This window comes from Alosa alosa, chromosome 5 (genome assembly GCF_017589495.1).
Source record: "Alosa alosa isolate M-15738 ecotype Scorff River chromosome 5, AALO_Geno_1.1, whole genome shotgun sequence".
NCBI classification, from domain to species: domain Eukaryota; kingdom Metazoa; phylum Chordata; class Actinopteri; order Clupeiformes; family Clupeidae; genus Alosa; species Alosa alosa.
The window spans coordinates 1,839,840-1,861,666 of NC_063193.1; the positions used below are offsets into that span (position 1 = coordinate 1,839,840).

Here is a 21,827-nt window from a genome sequence, read left to right on the forward strand (position 1 = left end):
AATGAAGACATTCTGATTTACAGATAAACAAAAAACTTGGCTTTAAAAACATATCACAAAATGTTTTTGATGTTATCGCAGATGCCCTGTTATCGTGAAAAAGCAGCACTATACCTGGTTCTACATCTCTTTTCTCATGTGTTCATATTTTAAGGTTTTTTATATGTTGCTTCCTTGTCTGCCTATCTCATACAAGATTTTGGTGCGTGCCCAAGTCTTGTATGTTGTACTATACAAACATTTTGTAAGGATATTGTTTTAGGGCTTGGTGTCATCTACAATGCTTATATGTTGCAAAACCTTGCAAGTTACATGTTGTATGCATTTAATATGCATTTTACATGCAGATTCACTTACCTATATACTACATATGAGGATCTAATGCAGCATATGAAATTAGTGTAAATTATGTATTGATCATTTCCATATGGGTTATTTTCCGGAAAGTTGATGGAATAGAATTTTTGCTTCAATGTAATTTTGATATTAACAAACTTCCTAAACTGTCCAATTTTCATAGTATAGGCAGGCACTTTTATGTTGGCCTCTCACCTACAAGCATAACTTCTCACCACATAAACACTTAATATGGAACAACAAACTTGTCAGATATAAAAATAAATCTGGTTCAGTAATGAATATACTGTCATTGGTTACACTGTAGGGGGCGGTAATGCTATGACAGGTGTCTAGTGGATTTTACGAGGAAATGAGAAGAAGAAGTGGTGGTCACATAGCGGAAGAGCTGAAGCTAGAAGCGGAAGTTGCTGGTAACATCCAGTCATGGCTGCCATGGTAAGGTTGTTTGCTCGGCGGTTCAGTAGTGCTGGGGTACCAGTCCGTGTAGGTACCCCAAATATTTGCGAAAGCGTGGCAAGGTATCCCGCTGTTCTTCCGTCATTTACGGCTAAAAGTCGATCTGCAAAACGGCGCCGTGTGGCGGAATTCTTTGACCACCTCCGTGACTGCAGCGTGAAGGATAAACTGTCATCACTTACAAAATCCCAGCGGATGAAATATGTGGTGTATCCGCAGACGTTCGCCCTGAATGCAGATAAATGGTATCAACATTTCACTAAGACTGCGTATATTACTGGGCTTCCTCAAAAGTACTCCGAGTCAATTAATGAGACAGAAGGATCTGCAGGTAGTCAGACCACGTTGCCTCAGAATGAAGATGCCTCGTTAGCAGAGATTCGCAACCTTGTCTGCAGTTCACTTCTACAAGAAAACTGTCAAGTCAGGAAAGGACAGGGTATTCTTCACAAACAGCTACAGCACACAATGGCTCCTTTTCTGAAGAATTTGACCTGTGGTATGGCGAGTATCCTGGCCAAGCAGAATCCAAACCTACGATCCTCCGCTTTTGGTAAGGTTACATTACATTATTCATTCATGGCATCCAGTAGCGGCTCCTGGGTTGACAAATAGGCGGGGCAGAGTCTGTTGATCAAGTTTAGAAAAAAAAAGGGCATAGTTCCAGGTCACCGGCAGCTGGACGCACAAGGGCGGTCCACGGAGATTTTGTTCATTTTTACGACTCTTTCTTTCTATGGCTTGACTATGAGCGAAATCTGGGTAATGGAATTCCATAATGTTACCACCTACGGTCAAAATACCGTTTTGTTCATGCATTATTAAGCTATGTTAGCCTACTTAATGTTATTTTATTCATAAGAAGTGAAGTTTAAAATGTTGAGATTCCAGACAAATAAAAGCTACAATGTAGGTACCAGTAATCAGCTCATTAGCTCAGATCAGTGGAGAACTACTTTGGGGGAAAAACTAAAGAGGGAAACAAATAACCGAGAATTCGTTGCGAAATCAAAATTCCACTAGAGCTCCAAGTGTAGGCTTCACGCCGCCTTACACCACTCAGCTCTCATAGTCAAGTTGTTTATTGTCATGTAGGCCTAGCCTACTCATAAAATAAATTATAAGTAACGAAATTATTGTGTTCAAGAGCCAGCTCAACTTTAAAGAGTAAATTAAAAGTAGGCTATTCATTAAAAAGGTAAATATTATGTGTGTATGAATGAGTGCTTGCGTGTCCACCGTGGTTTGTATAGAAATTAATATTAAGTGACACATACACGTAAAAGGGCAGTTTTTTTCAAGAGCTCCTTGGGGAATGATTTGGAAAATTTGAGGAAGCTTGAACTATCAAATAGGATGGCGGCAGACAAATGGCCAGTGAATGAAAATCTGTCGGTGGCGGTAACTATGATTGTCACACACTTCATAGGCAATTTGCGCAAAGTTACAAGCGGTCCTGCGCTTATCCTGACACCTGTATGTTTTGCACAAAGGCACGGACATCACGTAGGCCTATCGTTCTCATGTTGGCCACAAACTTGTCTGTAACCCTGTGTGCCTCCACTGCATCGATTGCTCTTTTCTGCAGCTGTGCATAGAGCACATCTACACGGGGCATCGCCTTAGAACAGGTCTAAGGAATAAAAACTCGGGATCTAAGAGCATTCGAGAAAACCCTTTAGCCTCTCTAACTGAGACTGTATTAACATCTCCAGATGTTTCAATTATTTCGAAACACTCCAAAATAAGCTTTTAAATCTTTTCGGAGATCTTGTGAAAAAAGCGGAGAAACTATAAAAATCCGAGAAGACATGCTGCTGACGCAGCCTTTTCCATCACCAGGTTCAATTGATGTGCATAGCAATTAGGGTAGGCTACACGTCTTGCACTTTCTTACGCACTCCACCAGATGCTCCTCCCATGACACTAGCCCCATCAACTGTCTGTGCAATCAGCCTTACTTTATCTGTGTCACTCTCAGGTGAACAAACTCGCATTACCCATTTACGCGACTGACAGTGTAGCCCTCATCGAGTTGTGCTGCAATATTAGCTTTCCCCAGCATGGCTAATTTGCACAACTCCGATGCTAGCCTCATGTTTTTTGCCTTCTCTGAAAATGTTTTCATGTCACACACACCTACACTAGCCTACTCCAAACATCCCCTTGTCCCCCAGAAGATCGGAAAAGCAGGCATGGAAAACAGAACATTTTATTGCGTTCAGGACAACCAGAGCTTCTTATCAGACATATGGCCTACCACGAACGTGAAAATGTCCGATTAAATGACCGACTCTTGTCCTTTGTTTATACGATGTTAATGTCGGGCTGATCAGTTCCTAGGTCTTTGATAGCTAAGTTAACTACAAACTCAAGTCTTTCGAATAAGTTTTCAACTGTCTGCCTGACCTCACAAACTTCGTGCAGACTATACAGTAGGCATAGGCTACTACCTACAGTAGGCAGTAAGTTCTGACGTCGTATAGGGTGGGCAGTGGCATGATCTGCCCACCCGACCTTCTACTAACCGCGCTCTAGCTGCAGTTCCATTATCGGTCGACAGATTTACATAGACAAACAGCAGGCGCTGTTCAATTTCTTCAGTACCAGAAATGAAATGTAACGTTACAGTAGGCCTACAACAACTACGGATATGATCAACGAGATCTTTGCGATCTTGCGAAATTTCTTTGCAAATCATACAAAAATGTAACATTATTGAGTACTTTGCCACTGATTACAATAATAAACAAACAACATTTTATTTAAAAAAAATATTTTGTGGATCTACTTTTCTAGTGGATGAATCTTTAGTAGGGCTCTGCCCCTCTAACCTGACCCTAGCCAGATGAATGTCGTTCCGCTTAGCTCCGCCTAGCTTCACTCACATCCATCTGGGACCCCTTCCATTGAGAGTGATTTCTCCAACCAACTTTATGGTTTAGCCAATCAGGGCCTTAGGCGGGGAGTTTCATAGATGTGACATAGCAGAAGCGACTGTGAGTCTGTTATTAGCGTCACGGGTTGGCTTTGATGTGAGTGGTTGAAGTAGCACGTCAATAGATGACGGACAAGTGGGTTATGCAATCATATGCAAGCATTTTTTGATTAGGCCCAGCCTTCTGAAGCAACACTTCAATGGATCGGTTCCAGATGGATGAGTGGAGCTAGGCGGAGCGAAATTCATCTGGCTATTGCCAGGTTACTGCCCCTCCTGCCCAAGTGAACGAGCCGCGTCTGATGGCATCTGTTACATTAGCTCTCTCCATGAAAAGCGCTATACAAATTTGTAGTAGTATAACTATTAAGCTACCTCCGACGGCCTACTGGGTCATTCCATGTGAAATCACCCAATTTCAGCACAATTTGGCCCTCAATTGTGACCCTCTCCGAAAAAATCTGAAAAAAATCACAGGTGTGTGTTGACCAAATCCATGCATAGATCTTAAATAGTATACTGTATAACTAATCGTTGCAAAACTACAGGCCTTTCAAACTTCCAGTTATTTTAAGCATTGTGGTGAACAATCCTTTTTGTTCAACTTCCAACATTATTGGCTCTTTTGGTATTTCACACACATTAGTGAAACTATGTGAATAGAAGTACATTTTTCCAATCGGATCAGACGTATCTTGTGTACTTTCTCCTCTGCAAAGCTCTGAAAATGGCTATAAATTCATAATGTAAAAAGACAATCACCTTTTAGGGCTTCTCATTCAAAAAGTATGCGACACATTCATCAGATTTTTTTCCTACTCATATATGTATTATAAGGTCCTTGTAATGTAAGTGATAAGGTCCCATTATCATTTTCCTATTTTCAGAGCATTTTTTTTTTTTAATTGGGCTTGATTTTCAAAAAGCCTGTTTTCATCTTCTCATTTCACCACATGGACAGTTAACAGGATTTTTTTTTTAATTTTATCATAGAAGTTGGAAAATGAATGTCATATAGGAACATATTCAAGAAACAATGGGTTTCTAAAATTCAGTTCATCAAGGTATTTCACAAGATGACCATGTGTATTTCCATCACAAGTATTCATAACAAGGTTTGAGGATTCGTGGATCCAAGAGGCATTTGTAAAAAGATGATAAATCGTTAGTATTGATTTTTCTGCATCTGACAATGCACTGAATTTTAGAAACCCCTTTTTACTTAAATATGTTCATTTATTACATTCATTTTCCAACTTCTTTCCTAGATCACATGGAGACAAAGCACTGATCTCCATCTTGATGCTCTTTGTCTATGTATCACAGAGGACTGCATCCCAAGCATATGACGATGGATATATATACTTTGCCTAACCAGCTGGCTAGTAATTATTAAAGTGCTCACATAGGCACTGATAGGTTGAAGCTGGTGTAGAAAATTCATTACAAAGATGGATGTATGATGACCAGTCAGTCTTATGTGTGTATAATTTACTTGGATCAGTTTATTTTCTCTAGATAAGATTTATGTATGAGTAGTATGTTGTTCATGTTGCAATAATTATTTGGAGAAATTCAACTTTGAACCATAAACTGTGTGTTTAGATTGGATATGTGCAGCAAACAAGTGACTCTCTTACTCTTCCATTGTATTAAAAGAGCACCACATGTGGTGCAAAGTGGTACTGCAGATAAAGTACAAATTCAGTGGATTTATAGACAATATTTGTAAAAAATCTTATCTCAATGAAGAAACTCGGCAACAAGCCCACATTTTGGGCAGATGATCCTCACATACAGAATGATGTATGGTAAAATAAAAAAAAATCCTGTTAAAGGATAATTCCGGTGTGATATTGACCTAAAGTGTATTGAAACATGATACCGAGTGTGAACGTATGTCTCATAGCCCATCTCGGCTTGTCCCCTGCACTCCAAAATCTGGCGCTAGTTAGCCGAAAATAATTCAGTGGAAATGCATGGATTCCAGTTTCTTCCAGTAGCAGCAACTGGAATCCATGCATTTCCACTGAATTATTTTTGGAATCTGATCCCTTATCATAGCTGTTAATTCTTACTCGTTGCTCTCGACTTATCGCGGACTAAATTCAAGATGGCTGCAAACGCTAAACTTATGAAGATACTGTCTGTATAAATAGTCTTGTAAGTAAACTACCAGTGCTTTTTCAAAGTTCTCAATGTCTCGTTTTAAATGTCAGGGCCCTCGGAAGTCTACCAATGAAGTGTGGAGATACATTGAGCCTCTTAAATGGGTGTAAAACAGTGATTTATTTGCATGGCTAGCCCGATGCCGAAGCACCACTATTGCATCGGCTAACTAGCGCCAGATTTTGGAGTGCAGGGGACAAGCCGAGATGGGCTATGAGACATACGTTCACACTCGGTATCATGTGTCAATACACTTTAGGTCAATATCACACCGGAATTCTCCTTTAACTGTCCATGTGGTGAAACGAGAAGATGAAAACGGGCTTTTTGAAAATCAAGCCCAATTTAATAAAAATGCTCTGACAATATGATAATGTTAACAACCAAAGTTAATGCATGGACATAACCTTATAATCCATACATGAGTGGGGAAAAAATCTGATGAATTTGTGTCACATACATACTTTTTGAATGAGAAGCTCTCAAAGGTGGTGATGTTCTTTCACATAATGAATGTATAGCCATTTTCAGAGCTTTGCAGAGGGGGAATTACACAAGATACATCTGATCTGATTGGATTGTTTAATTCAATAGGAAAATGTACTTCTATTCACATACATAGTGTAGTTTCACTAATGTGTGTGAAATACCAAAAGAGCCAATAATGTTGGAAGTTGAACAAAAAGGGTTGTTCACCACGATGCTTAAAATGACTTGAAACTTCAAAGGGCTGTAGTTTTGGAACCATTGGTGATACAGATATACTATTTAAGATTTATGCATAGGTTTGGTCTACAAACACCTGTGATTTTTTTTTTTTTTTTTTTTTTTTTTTCTGATTTTTTGGGAGAGGGTAACCTGCCAGCCACTAGGTGATTTGACACGGAATGACCCTACTGTAAACACACTCATGATGCTTGAATTGCTGCTGTCAAGATGGCTGTCATCTCCTACACAGAAAAGCATTTTACTGTCAGTCTTCATATTTGTAATAAAATAAAAATAAAAAACGCTGTCAGTTTCACTTAACACATGACTAGGCTTTTGGTTACCAAAATTTTATTCTTTGAGTCCAAGTGACTGCTTCTAGCCCTGAGATATGGTGGAGATATCACATTTGCAAAAATTGGACCTACGGGTATGCTGGTGTATGACACGCGATGATGAGCTACCTTAAGGAAAATGTTGCACTCAATACGTTAAATCTAACTTGGAACTGATCAGTAGACATGACTGATAATGTACCTCAATTTGTCCACCATAAATGACAAAAACATTATCTTTCAACCAAATCATTGAAGTAGATATGAATTTAAAATCACTGGCTGAATCACACTATTTAGGCGATTAGTGACAAAAATAATAAAAAAGACCAAGCATTTTTCTTTTGATATAGTCCACAGATGGCCCTTTCATGTGCCAATTTTTTTGGGTATTCGCCAAATGGCGTGTGACAGTGGAAACGTGCAGTCCTGGACTGACACCCACCACACCTCACGCCTTGTAACTCCAGTTTTAAACTAACCTTGGATGGACCTTTGATGGCATGGATTGTTACTTTGCTGTGTTTAAATATAATTTTGGGACTTTTTTTTGGGACTTTTTTTTTTAGCCTAAAACGAGGAGGCGGTCCTTACTCCCCCTGCGTTTCAAATTTCATTTTATTTTGGGTTTTTGAGTTTTTAGGTGGACCCTTCAAACTGGCCAAGTTTCATCAAAATTGGTGACGTAGCATGTATAACCCTCGCCTGGTCCTCTCATGGACACACTCTTAAAAACACTGCATTTATTTATTTATTTATCTGAGTCCTGATTATGTAAGAGCTGAGTCCAACCATTCCAGGCGCGCGGGAACATATACCAGGGGTGCTGAATAAAAAAATAATGGATGTCCGACAATTTCTCTCCCAGCATGATATGTTTTGAATTTAGACAGCTAAATTCGCCATTTCAGCGGCGTGTATGAGAAGTTTTATAATGCCCTGTAGCCACATTCCACTGTTCAACAAGTATGCGTGGCACTTGCCACTCAATGAAAACTGCGTGCACACACCAGACCCAGAAGCGTTTCCATTTGAGCGACTCAATAGTGAAATGATTTCAGTGTCATATTTCCAACTAAGCTGCTGTGGAACTCGATAGGCAAGGTCTCACCAACACGAAATTCGGCCAGTCGGATTTTGTCTAGATCGGCCACATTGCCCTGAAATGACACTAACAGATTCAGGATTGACGAAACTGAGCCGTAGTACGCATGTGAGGTTGTGGGTTTGCCAAAGACATTCATGCATTCTACCTCATATGTTGTTGATTGGAATTTGAAATTTGGGCTTTTCACAATCCAACAATATATCCAAAGTGCGAACTAGTTGGTGATGGGTGATGGCTTACTGTATGGAAACTGCTGGCCTTTGCCATAACACAGAGTTCTGACGGGGCTGTAGCCTGGGTGTTCCCATGCTGCCTTGCGCGCGATTTGATTCACGCTGCTAAGGCAGCCTGGAGACCATGGAGCAAATTTTCGCCTGAGATAGGGAACCAATCACAGAACAGGTGAGAAAGCAAGACGATGATGAGCTATGCACAGACACATTTGATAGACATCCGTGGCACCCAATAAACGGATCTGGGCATTTTTTTCAAATACGGGAAAATGAACGTTTGGTTCCCAGACCACGTCTCATTGAGAAGTGGTGGCGCTAGCCAGGCTAAAGGGGCTGTGCATGACCTAATAAACAGGCAAGATATAACCCATGCTTTTGTTGTCAATTTGTGTTTGTGGTAATAATGACAACAATAACAATAAAATCATCTTGATCATCATTTTTGACCGATCAACAGCCTCTGGATGGTCATATGCATAGTTAGAGTACCTTTAGATAGCATTTACATTTTAAACATAGGCTAATTAAGCCTTATTAAGATGAAATTGTCACTGAATTGACTGTCTACTGCCGGGAGAAAAACAATTGTATATTATTTTCTGGAATCTTTTCTGCGTCTGGAAACTACAGTTAACTAGACTGCTTGCAACGTGTCTCCTCAGCGAGTCTATAACAATTGTATAGCCCAGTGTTTCTCAAAGTGTGGTCCGGGGACCACTGGTGGTCCGCAAGCTATCCCAAGTGGTCCGCGAGCAGATGTTGTAAAAAATAATATAGATGAGTTGTTTGCAATATTGAACCAACTTGTATGTAAATCCAAACAGTTCTGCAACACTGCCTATGTAAGCTATGCCAATTTAAATCATATGAATCCTCTGACACAATAAGCAAGGTGCAAAGACAATAAGCAAGGTGGTTAAGTGAGTAGGCCTATTTTGTCTATTAGCTAGGTGGTCCGTGAGGTTTTTTCTAATGGTTAAGTGGTCCTTGGTCTGTAAAAGTTTGAGAAACACTGGTATAGCCTAATGACGAACTGCAAATGTATTGATTAAAAAAAATCTTCTGCTAGCAGAGGGTGCTGCAGCACCCACCTTCCTGCGCCCTTGGACCATTCTATATCTGAACCAAAAGCAGCCACAGTCAATAGATTTACTCGTTACTTTCGCCAAACATACCTTTTTATTTGGACAACCATACTGTATACACACTGTTCAGAAGTCATAGACGGAGAGCTTAAACCATTGTGATAGTAGCCATTGCAGCTTATAGCTGCAACATGAATACACACTCCACATAATATAAAACATATTGTTATAGCTTTACAATTGCATTAAGACATACCTGTCAACATTTAGCTTTCCAAAAACGGGAGATTTTTTTTCGGGGGGGTGTCAGTGTTATACCGGATCACCGGATCTGTGTTTGCATATTTAATACGTTTCATACACGTGTTTTAACTTAATTTTAACTTTAATTTCGGTCGTTGCTTTTACCTTACCATTACCTTACGCCAGTATCCACCAGGTGCCTGCCTGCAGCCTACTTCCAAAACTCCAAGCTTGCTGTCAGATTTGGTTCCGAGGGAACAAGTTCAGTGTATCAACAACACTCAATAACAGTTTATGTGATGTGTTAATCAATTAAATTCCCAACAATTTCACAACAGCTCTGGAGTAGGCCATTCATCTAACCCGCTTGCTTACGACGAGACTCAGGCTGCGCAGTTGGCACCCGCTTCCTAATGGGTTTTGAGTTGCCATATTTTAGCCTATGACAAAACGGTTGAAATTGAAACTAAGTGATCGTGTATGTGTAGGGTGTATTTCATACACAATCTGGCAACCTCAATGCATCAATGATTTTAAAATGAAGTTTGATGGCCATGCAAATTACGGGAGTTTTCCGGGAGAAATAACAAAACGGGAGGGTGCTGGGAGATGACCTTGAAATACGGGAGAAACCCGGGAAAAACGGGAGTGTTGACAGGTATGCATTAAGAACCAACCTAATGTCTCAAAATATTTAATAATAACTTGATGTTCTCTACACAGCCTGCAAATTAACGTTAGCTCACCCAGCCATAACCTTACATGTAGCCTACAATCTCCACTGTTGATTTCGCCATCCTCCTTCGCAATAAACCAGACACAGCACCTTGTGAAAATGGTCTGGCCAGCTCCAATTTCACCGTAAACGATAATATATTAATTTAAACTGTATGAGCATAGTTTTCGAACTTTTCCGTTTAGAAAGTGGTTGTACGTCGCGCTTCCTGGCTACGGTAAGCCTTCACTGAAAGCCTTCCGATAGTACAGACGGTGTCAACGAGATAATGGCGCGGGATATGTAAACTCCAGCAAAAGCTTAAAATCAGTAGGAAAAGTGTTCTTGCGAAGTGTCTTCGTAGGCTCGGGTAAATTCAAACCAATTAGTGATAACTTCCAGGGTTTCCCGCAGCACTTTGCAGTCAAGGCGGCCGCCTTGGCAAAACAACCCCCAAAAAGTGTTACTTTGTCCTGTTTTCTCCTTTTCATTCCAAACCGTGACCAACGCCAATCTCCCTTCTCCGCAGAACGCATTAAAAATAAGAAGAAACGTGTTATGAATCGAAAAATAATCAGATTTTATAATCTTTACATATGTGATATGGCTCCGAATCAGAGCTAGTGAGCAGAGCTGAGCGGTGCAAAAATCTCGCTCCTCGTTCTCAAGAATCAGTCAAATCGCGAACAGCCACAGCTCCGTTTAATTGTCAGGTGTGATGAAATGCGTTCATATTAAACTTTTTATGTCATAAACGTTGCAGGCCTATGGAAAGGTTTAGTGGTAGGGTTGTCCAATGATCAAGTTGTTGCTTCAATTTATGAAGCGATGCACAGATGCTGGGTTCATCCGTTTGGCGCAAGTTTAAAATGTTTAGCCTACTGCGTGATTTGTCATTTTCGTTCTTTTGGCAATTAATCCCGACTGATCCCTTTAGTTAACGTTGCCAAGCTTGTTTGTTGTTGCACTATCAGTGTTGCAGTCTTTTAAAATAAATGTTCTGAGTGAAATATATTGCCATTGCTCTTAGGGCTAGTCCACACGTACGAAACCGATCTTTTTTCCCTCCGTCTTCCCTGAAACCGCATCAAGAATATTTGCGTCTAAACGGATCCATCTAAACACGACTCAACACGTTACTTCATACCCCAGGCCTATAGGTGGCACTGTTTCTTTACAGAAATTGACCAAAGTTTGTGCTTTACAAACAGACAGAATAGGCTATGACAAAATGGCTAGTGCAAGGAAACCAGAATTGTTTGTGTGGACTGATGGTGAACTGTCAACTGTAAAACTAATAAACTTTATTTTACGGTTTGTGAAGGATGCAGTCCTGTCCTTTATTTGGCTAACGCAGGTAGGCCTACTAATCACCTTTTACTTTCTTTGGTTGTAGTATAGTCCGTGATTTACATTAGTTTTGGCTATCACCGCAATTAGGCTACTAAACGCAAGGCTTACCCAAGTTCTAGGCTATTCTGTCGCCACATTTATAATATTGCTATAAAACCTTCGTTAGTAACAGTCAATACGCTTTGCCTGCATCAAATCAAATCGGCGATTTGCATTCAGTGTGCTACCATTGGCTTAACGTGAGTTCTAAGCGTCTTTGTATGCTTATATCTGATTTCACTCGACTGTGAATGCATGTATATATGTTGTAAGACATGTAAAATAAATGAATGACACTGGCACTACGCACAAATTAATGTAGCCTAAACTTACACCGCGACTTCCTAATAACTTAAGTTCTCTCGCGTCACTGACAGTAGCTAGAATGCATTAAAAAACACCAGGAAAAAACAGTGTTCAGTCCACCAAGTCATAAGCTATCGGCGCTGTGCAGCACCAGTTGTGATATTTATCTTACGGAGTGTAATCGTAGGTAATGTCATGTATGAAAACTAGTATTGTTAGGCAATACTATAAGTGCAAGTCCAGGGCAGCTGAGGTGTGGCGATGACATCATCGATCACGCTAAGCAGGATGTCTTGGTTTAAGCTGTCTAAACTAATTCAAACGGGCTCACGGTTTCAGATTTCTCCACTCTGGGACCAGGTTTCAGAAAAGTGCGGTTTCGGGCAGTGCGTTTACAGGATTCGTTTGGACGCTCGGCCAAGACAAAGCAAAACCTCTGCGTTTAACCTAAAAAGCGTCTCCGTGTGGACGGGCCCTTAGTTCTTTGGGAACGGGGAGCTAAATTGACCTGATGCGAATTTGACCGGAGAAGCGGCCGAGTAAACAGCCACCTGCTCTCAGCACAGTGTTGACGACTGACAATAGACGGGCCTAGGGCCTGAAATTTAACGGTCTTGGTTTTTATTAGGAAGACAGTTGGGCATGCCTCAGACTCGTGGTGTGAGCGGTATGGGAGCGGAACAGAGCGGCCACTCCGGCCTCTAAATTAAAAAGCGGTCCGCGCTCAAATTCCATCCATATTACACAAAACTATTAACCTAGAAATCTAATTACATTTGCTGCCAGGGCTACAAAACTATAAAATGATCTAAACTTCATTCACTCTCGGTGTATTGATCAGGACAGACTTGCGGAACAGGCTGCAGGTCAACAGTCTGACAGCCTGCATGAAGATAAGCATTAATGGTCCAATAGTAAAACAGTGCAATTACCAAAGGGCCCTTGAAATTATCTTTTTAAAGCCAAAGAGGATGGCTTGTAACAATGCTAGTTATTAGCTCTGCCATAAGTAGTGACTGATCACATTTGCACATTTTGTTGTTTTGCACTTTCTTTTGCACTTGTTCTACAGTTTGTAATAGTCTTTGTTAAAATTGCACAAATTACACAAATACTGTTGTATAGTTTGTTTGTTCTTCCCCCCCCCTGCTCGGATGGCAACCGATACCAGCAAATTGGGATACCGATAACCAAAAAAATGCTGAATATCGACGTGGATAACTGGCCAGGTCAATAATTGGACAACCCCTACTCCAGTCCAAAGCAGTTGGCTGTTTTTCTTTTTCTTTTCATTTGGTCTGAAGGGAACTGAAAATGCCGTAGGTTATTTGCAGGAGAATCCTATTTCTGGAAAGTTTTTTCCCCCCGGAAATGTTAGTCTATGAATACTTGGTTTGGTTTACCGAACGTTGTCCCAACATTCAGATTATGGGAACTTCTGTGGTAGAATGTTCCCATTTAGTTGCATTAACAACCCCCTAACCATCTCAATATATAACTTTTTAATTAAAACCTTATGACGACATAGATAGATAGATAGATAGATAGATAGATAGATACTTTATTGATCTCCAGGGGAAATTCAAGACATACAACATAGGTTCTCAAAGGTTATTAGATTGTTCATTTATCCATCACAATATGTTGTTATTTCTTAATGAACAGGCAAACTCAGATAATAATTTGTTTTCATTTGTTGGATAAATGAATGAAAAATGCATTTCTGTGTCGATGTACATGCCCCTGAGGTGAAATTTGCTAGGTGCTTCGCTGTGTGGAAATTTAACTGAGTGTGTTGAGATTTAACTGAAACCTTGCATGTTTTTTTGTTTTTTTTTATCCAAAGATTCTGACCCACAAGTAAATTTCTACTGGTTAAGAGGGAAGAGGATTATCCCAATGGGACATCGCCGAGGTAGATCAGAGCCCATCCGATTTCAGATTGATGACCAGCCACTGTGCCAGTTGAGGATACCTCATCAACTTCCAGAGGTAAATTTTCATCGTTACTCTAATCCAGTAGATTTTGTGTAATCAGTTAAGGGTCCTTAACATTCTTGAATTATGAATTTGCCTAACATTTGTTTTTATTGAAAAGGCAAGAGACCATGATTGTAACACAGCACAATTATGAAGTATTCGGAAGTCATAAGGCTCTCTTTTCAGTTGTTGTCTGAGCTTATGTAAAGGCTGCTAGTTTTAATACATGAAAAGCCTCAGTATTGCACTGTATAGATGGGTCACTAAATTTACTTTTTTTCACCTCTGTCCCAAATTCTACTTTCCACTGTCCTATACTTAAAGGAGCATTTCACCGCTGGAAAGATAAATGTGTATTCACATTGGGACATTTATGTAGTAGAAATGTGAAATATATTTTGAAGTCAGTGCCTTCTTGACCGAGAAAAAGCGGAACATGTATTTTTGGCTCGTGGATGAAAGCCAATAACTCTCAGAATTCACTTTGCTTTGCTGCCATAAATGAGTACTCAGGAACTAACGTTACCACACAGAGGGACTCATTAATGTTATTTTCTACGATCATTGTTTTATGTTACACTCAAGATAAACCGGCTTGATGGGCTATTTTATTTGTCTCAATTAAAAAACAATTAATCTTTTATTTGTTCACCAGTTTGTCCCATTGAGGAGTGAAGTTCCTGTCGAAGTCCCAGTCATGAATCTACTGCCTGACCGGCTACCATTGTTTAGGAGGCAGTATGAGAACAATATTTATTTAGGTATGTTCACCTAACCAAAAAAGAACAGTATTGGGTGCATAAATGGTCTTCAGTACTAGTCCTTTCCTGCTCTGAGTATTCTAAAAGTGTTTTCTGTGTCATAGGTTCAAAGGTCGATGACCCATGCTGTTACGGACACACACAGTTTCATACAGTACCAGTTCATTTGCACAGAGCACAGAAGAGCAAACAAACATCCGAAGACCAGGTAGAAGTTACCTTGCGGGCAAATGCCATTGCCAGCCTCTTTGCCTGGACAGGAGCTCAGGCAATGTATCAAGGCAAGTCAAACCTAACTCTGCAAAATGTAGAATGCATTATGGAGAAATTAATGCATGACTGTTTGTTATTAAAATGTGATACTTCTAATCATTTGTGTTCAGTGTAAAGAGAAAATATTTAGAGGAAATAAGCATCTTGCCAGACTTAAGATTTTTATTTTGTCTCACAATGACTAAAAAGTAACGTGAATGAAAAATAATAATACCAAATGAAAGACATCAATCTGTGAGATGTGTTCTAATTTGATTCGATTTTCAAATGATTTCATTGTAATATTACTGACCATTAACTTAGTGAGCTGTGCCTGTACATATGATAACTTGCCCACTTATAGGGCAAGTTGTCACATTGGAGTATTAAGCAAATAAGAACAATTAATTGTTAATGTAGATTTTTTTTAAAATTTGATTTAATATCCAGAATAAAATAACATGAATAACCAACCTTTTTTACAAAAAAATGGTGAATCATAACCCATCAGTAAAAGTAATGATTTAGGCCATATCTTTGTCTTTGGAGACAATACACATATAAAAAACTAGATGTACCGCATAGCGGTACAAAATATGACCGCCGCTCAGTCCTGTACATCCTTTCCACGAAAATAAATCACACTAATCAATTTGTCTCCATCTTTTAGTCCATCCCCCACTCTTGAAACTTGTGTGTATGCTTGTTTGGCATGCCTGTGTGTGTGTGTGCGGATTCAGTGCCTACTGGCGCTGAAAAGGTGAATAGATTGTAGAATAGCCAAAGAAGTTGTAGCATTGTTATAAAACCTTTAAAATCTCTAAACAATCACAAGTAGGGCAGTTCATCACAGTTCATCCATTGCAACTGGATTGATGAAAGGTCACTTTCACCTGTAGGCTACATTGTATTTGAGAAAAGCAAAAGGTATCAGCATAATATTTTTGTTTATTTTTATTTATTTATTTATGTATTTATTAATAAACAAAAACATCTGTCAGTTCCATGCCGTTTTCAACAGCTATCAAAAACAAAGGTAATTTTTGGATAGATGGATTTTTTGTGAATGTTTCTTCTTCTGCATACGATTTTAGTCATCTTTAGTTCATGTGATACTTTATTGTCAATGCACAAATTAAGTAACAGTAGTCTGAAACGAAATGCTGTCTTACATCTAACCAGTGGTGCAAATAACTGACATGTCCAAATGGGCCTTGATGAAATGCGTCGCTAGACTGTGCATACACATTTTAACGGGCCAAAGTTGAAGAGTTGTTGTCCGTTGTTGTTCGTGCAAATATAGGCTGATTCATGTTCCCTTGCATTGTGTAACTGAGGTCCATGGCTTGTCTGGCTTTCACCAGACCAAGCTCAATCTTTTAAGAAATCAAAAAATAAATAGCGGGCAGATCAGGCTGGGTTCACCCAGCCTAGTCCATAGGCGCCCGATATTGTTTAATTTTCCGATTGAGATATCCACGCTCTGGTTATTCTAAATGCAAAAATGCATCAGGGAGTTATGACAAAACTGTAACTAACAAACTAGATCCTAATAGAAAGCTGTTAGCTTCCCTAAGCTACAGGTAGGCCTATAAGGTAGGCCTATTTACAACATAAATTGTCAATAGGCTATGCTGGCGACACAAATAAAATCTCTTTTGGAAACCAATGGCTTACGCCTTACAGTATCAAGCGGACTTAAACTGCCATATCGTGCGAAAAGTTGTAATAAAATTCACGCAGCTCCATGAGTCAAAGAAAAGCGCGAATGAAGTAGCCACTTCTAAATGGGACCCACTACACAGTAGCTTAAGGTGTGTGGCTAAAGCAGCCATAATGAAATGAAGGTGTCATTGTTTGGATACTTAACACACACGTGCTTTTTAATCTCACAGACTACAACTACCAAGCTGGAATCAAAGCACATCGATTCCCCTCTCACACCCTGCACGCACTTAAAACAAATAAACAGGCGTCTCAGTCTCACGCATGTATAGGCAAAACTGTATCAGACCGGTGTAACGTTGGTAAATCTTCCATTGCACAGAATGATTTTTGTAGAACTTGCAACAAATGACAGCAGCACTGTAATTGTGTCTTTCGACTATCAATTTGCATGGTATAACCGCATTTATAGTTTTCTAGAAATGCAATCAAATTCGCCTCCATCACTCAACCAACGCTAACGGTAACATTATTGTACCTAGGTCCTTATTGATATTATAAGATTAATGTACCTGCAGTAAAAACCAAGCATGTCCGATAAACATTCTCAGATTTATTTCGGCTTCAAGAAGAAATGGGAATTACATTTCACGTGAACATCGTCCTATCCTTATTAGACGTTCTCTGCGGTAAACTACAGTCCTTGTAGGAAGCGCCCATTGTTTTTCCAATCCACTTTTAACTTCCAACAACGAACAAACAAGGAACAAACGACTACTTATCGCCAATACTGGAAATGCAGCCATGATGATGATGATGAATATTTGGCTTTCTTTTAATCCTACTGAATTTGTAATTATGTATCTGCCGTTCTAATACCAATAGTATGTGCGTACCTGTGTGTGAGTGCATGTGTATATGTGTGCACCGCCATCTACAGGCCAATGAGTGTACAGTCACTAAATGTACACATAACCTACATTTTTAGACCCCCATGGATGAAATTCTACGAAACTTGGCATACCCCCAGAGAATGCCAGGTCAATCATACACATAAAATTTGGTGCAGTTCTGAACATCTTAACTGAAGATAGGGGCGATTAAAGCAGAATGATATTGCATTTTCATTTTTTACCGGGGGGGGTGCAAATCACAAATGAGTGATTATGGGCTAGGTTGATGTGGGCCCTTGAGACCAACATACCATACAAATTTCTTCATCCTCAGTGCCACGGTTCAGGTAGTTATTTAGGAAAAACTGCATTTTGGGTTTTGGGGGGCCCAGTGCGGTGGGGGAGTGGCCCCCGGGGACCAAACAAAATTTTTCCGTAAAAGTCTAGTGGGGCTACATACCCACCAAATTTCATGTGCCCCAGTGGTTCGGTGTCCCGGGTATCGTTGACCAAAAATTCAGGGAGTAGATGACTGGGGGAAAAAAAACCCAATCCCTATATGCCATATTTGCTAGCGGCGGTCATAATACATTTGTGAATGCACCAGTCCCTACAACAGATCTCGCTTTAGGCAAAACACTTGCTGGGCACAGGAGAATAATTCGCAAGCTGTTGCAGGATTATTTGGATAGCCTACTATGTACACACATGTGGGCATGCTTTTTAATCGTGTAGACTATTACGACCAAATTGGAATCAAAGCACATTCTCCTCTCACATAGGCTACCCTACACACGTCTCATTCTCACGCATGTATAGTCATAGGCAAAACTGTATCGCACCGGTGTTGCGTTGGTAGCCTAATGATTAACCTATGATTAAGGCCCAATTCACACCAAAGAACATTCTATAAACCAGCAACATTCTAAAACCTTGCAACTGTGACTAGACGACGTGCAACATCTAATTCACACCATTGCAACTCCTTTCTGCAAGGGTTTTGTCTCATTGCGAATCTTTGGTGTGAATTGGGCCTTAATCATCCATGGCACAGAATGATTTTTTTGTAGCATGTGCAACAAATATGTTTAGCTACCACCTTAGACACATCTCTCAAAGTGCGCTCTGTCTTTGGTTTAAATCGGGATGTAGGCTAGATCACGGGTGCATTAATAAATCTACGTTGCGAATAGTTGACGCAGATTATTCACGTTGACGAATTTATGTAATCTATTACGTCGACTAATCGTCCCAGCTCTAGCCATGCTAAAAAAAAAACACGGAAAACTATGTTTAAACAGGATATGACTGAATATCTACATAGATTTTTTACAGAGAGTTGTATTAGCATGGGATTAATTACTCTGGACCGTTTTACAGAAAAGAAAAGGTATATGGCATATTTTATTTTAACCAAAATTGTAACAAAACATAAAAATAGTAGTTTCATTTAAAATAAGCCTTTCAAATTTCTTTGCCTCTAGGTGTGTGTGTGCTGTTGCACGCAACATACTTCCACCACCTTTGGGAATAGTGGGGGTTCACAAATCACTGGCGGGTCATTCCACGTCAATTCAACCAGATCCCACACACTTAGGTTTTTAAAAAATCTGAAAATTACCAGGTGTACCTATGTTATGCGTGATGGTACATAAATAGGAATAGCAAAATCGTCACATTTGGTCTGGATGATCCGGATTTTTTGAGACCTAAGTGCGTGGGCCCTGGTTGAATTGACGTGGACCCTGGCAGTTTATTTTGGAGGTCGTGGGCTGAAAAGTTTGGGAACCCCTGCTCTAACGCAGTAGTTATTATGACATTAGTAGACTACAGGTAAATGTAAGTCGGTCATCATTTGCTACAGTACCTGAATAATAAATGAGCTGCCTATTGTATGTTTGATCTCAATACAGTCTTAACTGCTGCATGTTAGTTAATTTTTCTTGTCTTCCATAAGGTTTCTGGAGCCATGAAGACCTGGATAGGCCATTTGTGTCTCAGGCAGTAATTACAGATGGAAAGTACTTGTCCTTTTTCTGTTATCAACTGAATACCTTAGCCTTGACAGATGAAGCTGATGTGGACAATCCAAGGAAGAACTTGTGCTGGGGTACAAAGAGAATGCAGCTCTATGAAAACATTATTGGTAATGATGTAATTGGATTAGATGACCATGTACTAAGACTCCTGATCCAGTTTCTTTTGAATGGGGCCTAGTCCAGGAAAACCAGGATTTACTGGTTTTTGTGGTACCTCTGTATGTTCTGTTTGCATAACATTAAACAAAGACATTTTGTATTTTTTTTTTCTTTTTGAATTTTAATCAAGGTTTTGCTTTTTGCTTATTGAACCATATCAAAATTATGTTTCATGGCCTGGCCATGGTGTCGTCATTTGTGGGCATGACCTATTACGACCACGGTCAATATTTTCTAACTGACTATATGCCACAGAAGGCTCTCAGCCAGCACATATATTTCCAGTGGAGCATCAGATGTGTTGTAGTGGATATTGTTTTAATGTTACCTTTCTTTTAGAGAAGTAATGCAGCATAAAGAGAGCCTGACGAGCCAGACCCACATCAAGATGTAGGGTCTGGGGACTCACCATTCGCAGTGCTCAGTCCGAGGGGCGGGATAAACGGTTGTCTTTCAAATTCCCTCTACACGCAATAGGATAGTGCTACAACTCATGCGTTTTCCCACCAGTGGAGATAGTTTAATTTTTCCAGCTCACAAGCCAACGGACAGTTGCTAGACTACTCTGCCAGCAAATTACATTTGCTGCCGCTATGGGTGCATCTAGATTTTTAGGCTAGCATAGATACACAAAAGGAGCAGAATATAACACAAGATGCTCTTACAACCCAGCTGACACTCCACCGGAAATACAGTATATGTGCTGGCTAAGAGCCAGCTGCCATATAGTTAATATAAAGGTACAAATCATATTTACCATCACGGCAACATTCTTTGGAGAAAAAAGTTATATCCTAGGTCCTAGAAAATATTAGAAACAAAATGTAATAGCAGTGTTCCTACTCATTTTCCTTTTCAAAATTCCATGCTTTTTTTCTTGGTGTTTCTGACTGTATTTGACCAAAAAAAATTAGGCACCCTAATTTAAAGTACGGGCAAAGTGCAAAGTATTGTTAATGAGGCAAAATCTATTTGCAATGTAATAATTTTTGTAGTCCCATGCTGCGCACTCCCAACTTAGGCTCTGGATGATTACAAACATTGAAGGGGTCTTTAGTTAATGCATGAGACACTTTGCTCACTGACTGATTGTGTACTTTCCCCGTTGTTTGTCAAAGTCAAAGTCAGCTTTATTGTCAATTTCTTCACATGTTCCAGACATACAAAGAGATCGAAATTACGTTTCTCACTATCCCACGGTGAAGACAAGACATATTTTACCAATTAGGTCCACAGACAAACATAACATTCAAGTAAACAAAAAAGTAAGTAAATAAGTAAATAAGAGGGCACATATAATAATGAAAAAATAAGAGCAGCAAAATGTGGTTGAAATTGTGCATAGACAGTCAATAAAAATACTAGTGCAAATTCAGGCCAATAAAAGGCTTGGGTAGTTCTGTTTGACCTAAGTAAGAAGAAAGTGGCATAGTGGTGCAAGTTATGTAAGAGCAGCAGAAGTGTTGTGTTTCAGGACAACACCACCAGTTGTAAAAAGTGTACAAGTGTGCAAGTGTGCAAGTGGAGTAGTGCAGGCGGACCATTTTTGGGTCCAATGTCCAGGATGTTATGTAGCTGAGGGTGGAGGGGAGAGGAGGGAGAGAGTTCAGCATCCTTACGGCTTGGTGTATGAAGCTGTTGGTGAGTCTGGTAGTGCTTGGGGCGCAGGCTTCTGTACCTCTTCCCAGAGGGCAGTAGATCAAACAGATTGTGGCCGGGTGACTTGCATCACTCACAATTTTGGTAAGCCTTCGGGTGAGGTGGGTGGTGTAAATGTCCTTCAGGGGAGGGGTGAAGCACCAATAATCCTTCCAGCTGTGTTCACTATGCTGCAGGGCTTTCCTGTTGTATTCAGTGCAGCTTCCCCCACACAGCGATACAGCTGGAGAGGATGCTCTCGATGGTGCCTCGGTAGAATGTGGTCATGATGGCTGGTGGAGCACTTGCTGCGCCTGAGTTTCACTTGGGAAGTACAGGCTGAGCTCTCTTAAGCCAGTGATGCAGTGTTGGTGGTCAGGAGGTCTTCACTG

General features: G+C 40.1%; 1 protein-coding gene across 1 annotated transcript; it reads left to right on the plus strand.

The window, feature by feature from the left end:
* Positions 1-750: 750 nt before the first annotated feature.
* mrps30 (mitochondrial ribosomal protein S30) lies at positions 751-19,897 on the plus strand. The gene is made up of 5 exons (XM_048244331.1): positions 751-1,369; positions 13,895-14,040; positions 14,684-14,789; positions 14,894-15,070; positions 19,557-19,897. The coding sequence occupies exons 1-5, from the start codon at positions 784-786 to the stop codon at positions 19,814-19,816; spliced, it is 1,275 nt and encodes a 424-aa protein (XP_048100288.1). The 5' UTR covers positions 751-783; the 3' UTR covers positions 19,817-19,897.
* Positions 19,898-21,827: the final 1,930 nt, after the last annotated feature.

Bases quoted from the DNA above. Each gene is read 5' to 3' on its own strand.
- mrps30 (XM_048244331.1), top strand. From the start codon at position 784: ATGGCTGCCATGGTAAGGTTGTTTGCTCGGCGGTTCAGTAGTGCTGGG. The intron at 14,041-14,683 runs GTAAATTTTCAT...TTTGTTCACCAG, and splicing joins TACCTCATCAACTTCCAGAG to TTTGTCCCATTGAGGAGTGA. The intron at 14,790-14,893 runs GTATGTTCACCT...TCTGTGTCATAG, and splicing joins TGAGAACAATATTTATTTAG to GTTCAAAGGTCGATGACCCA.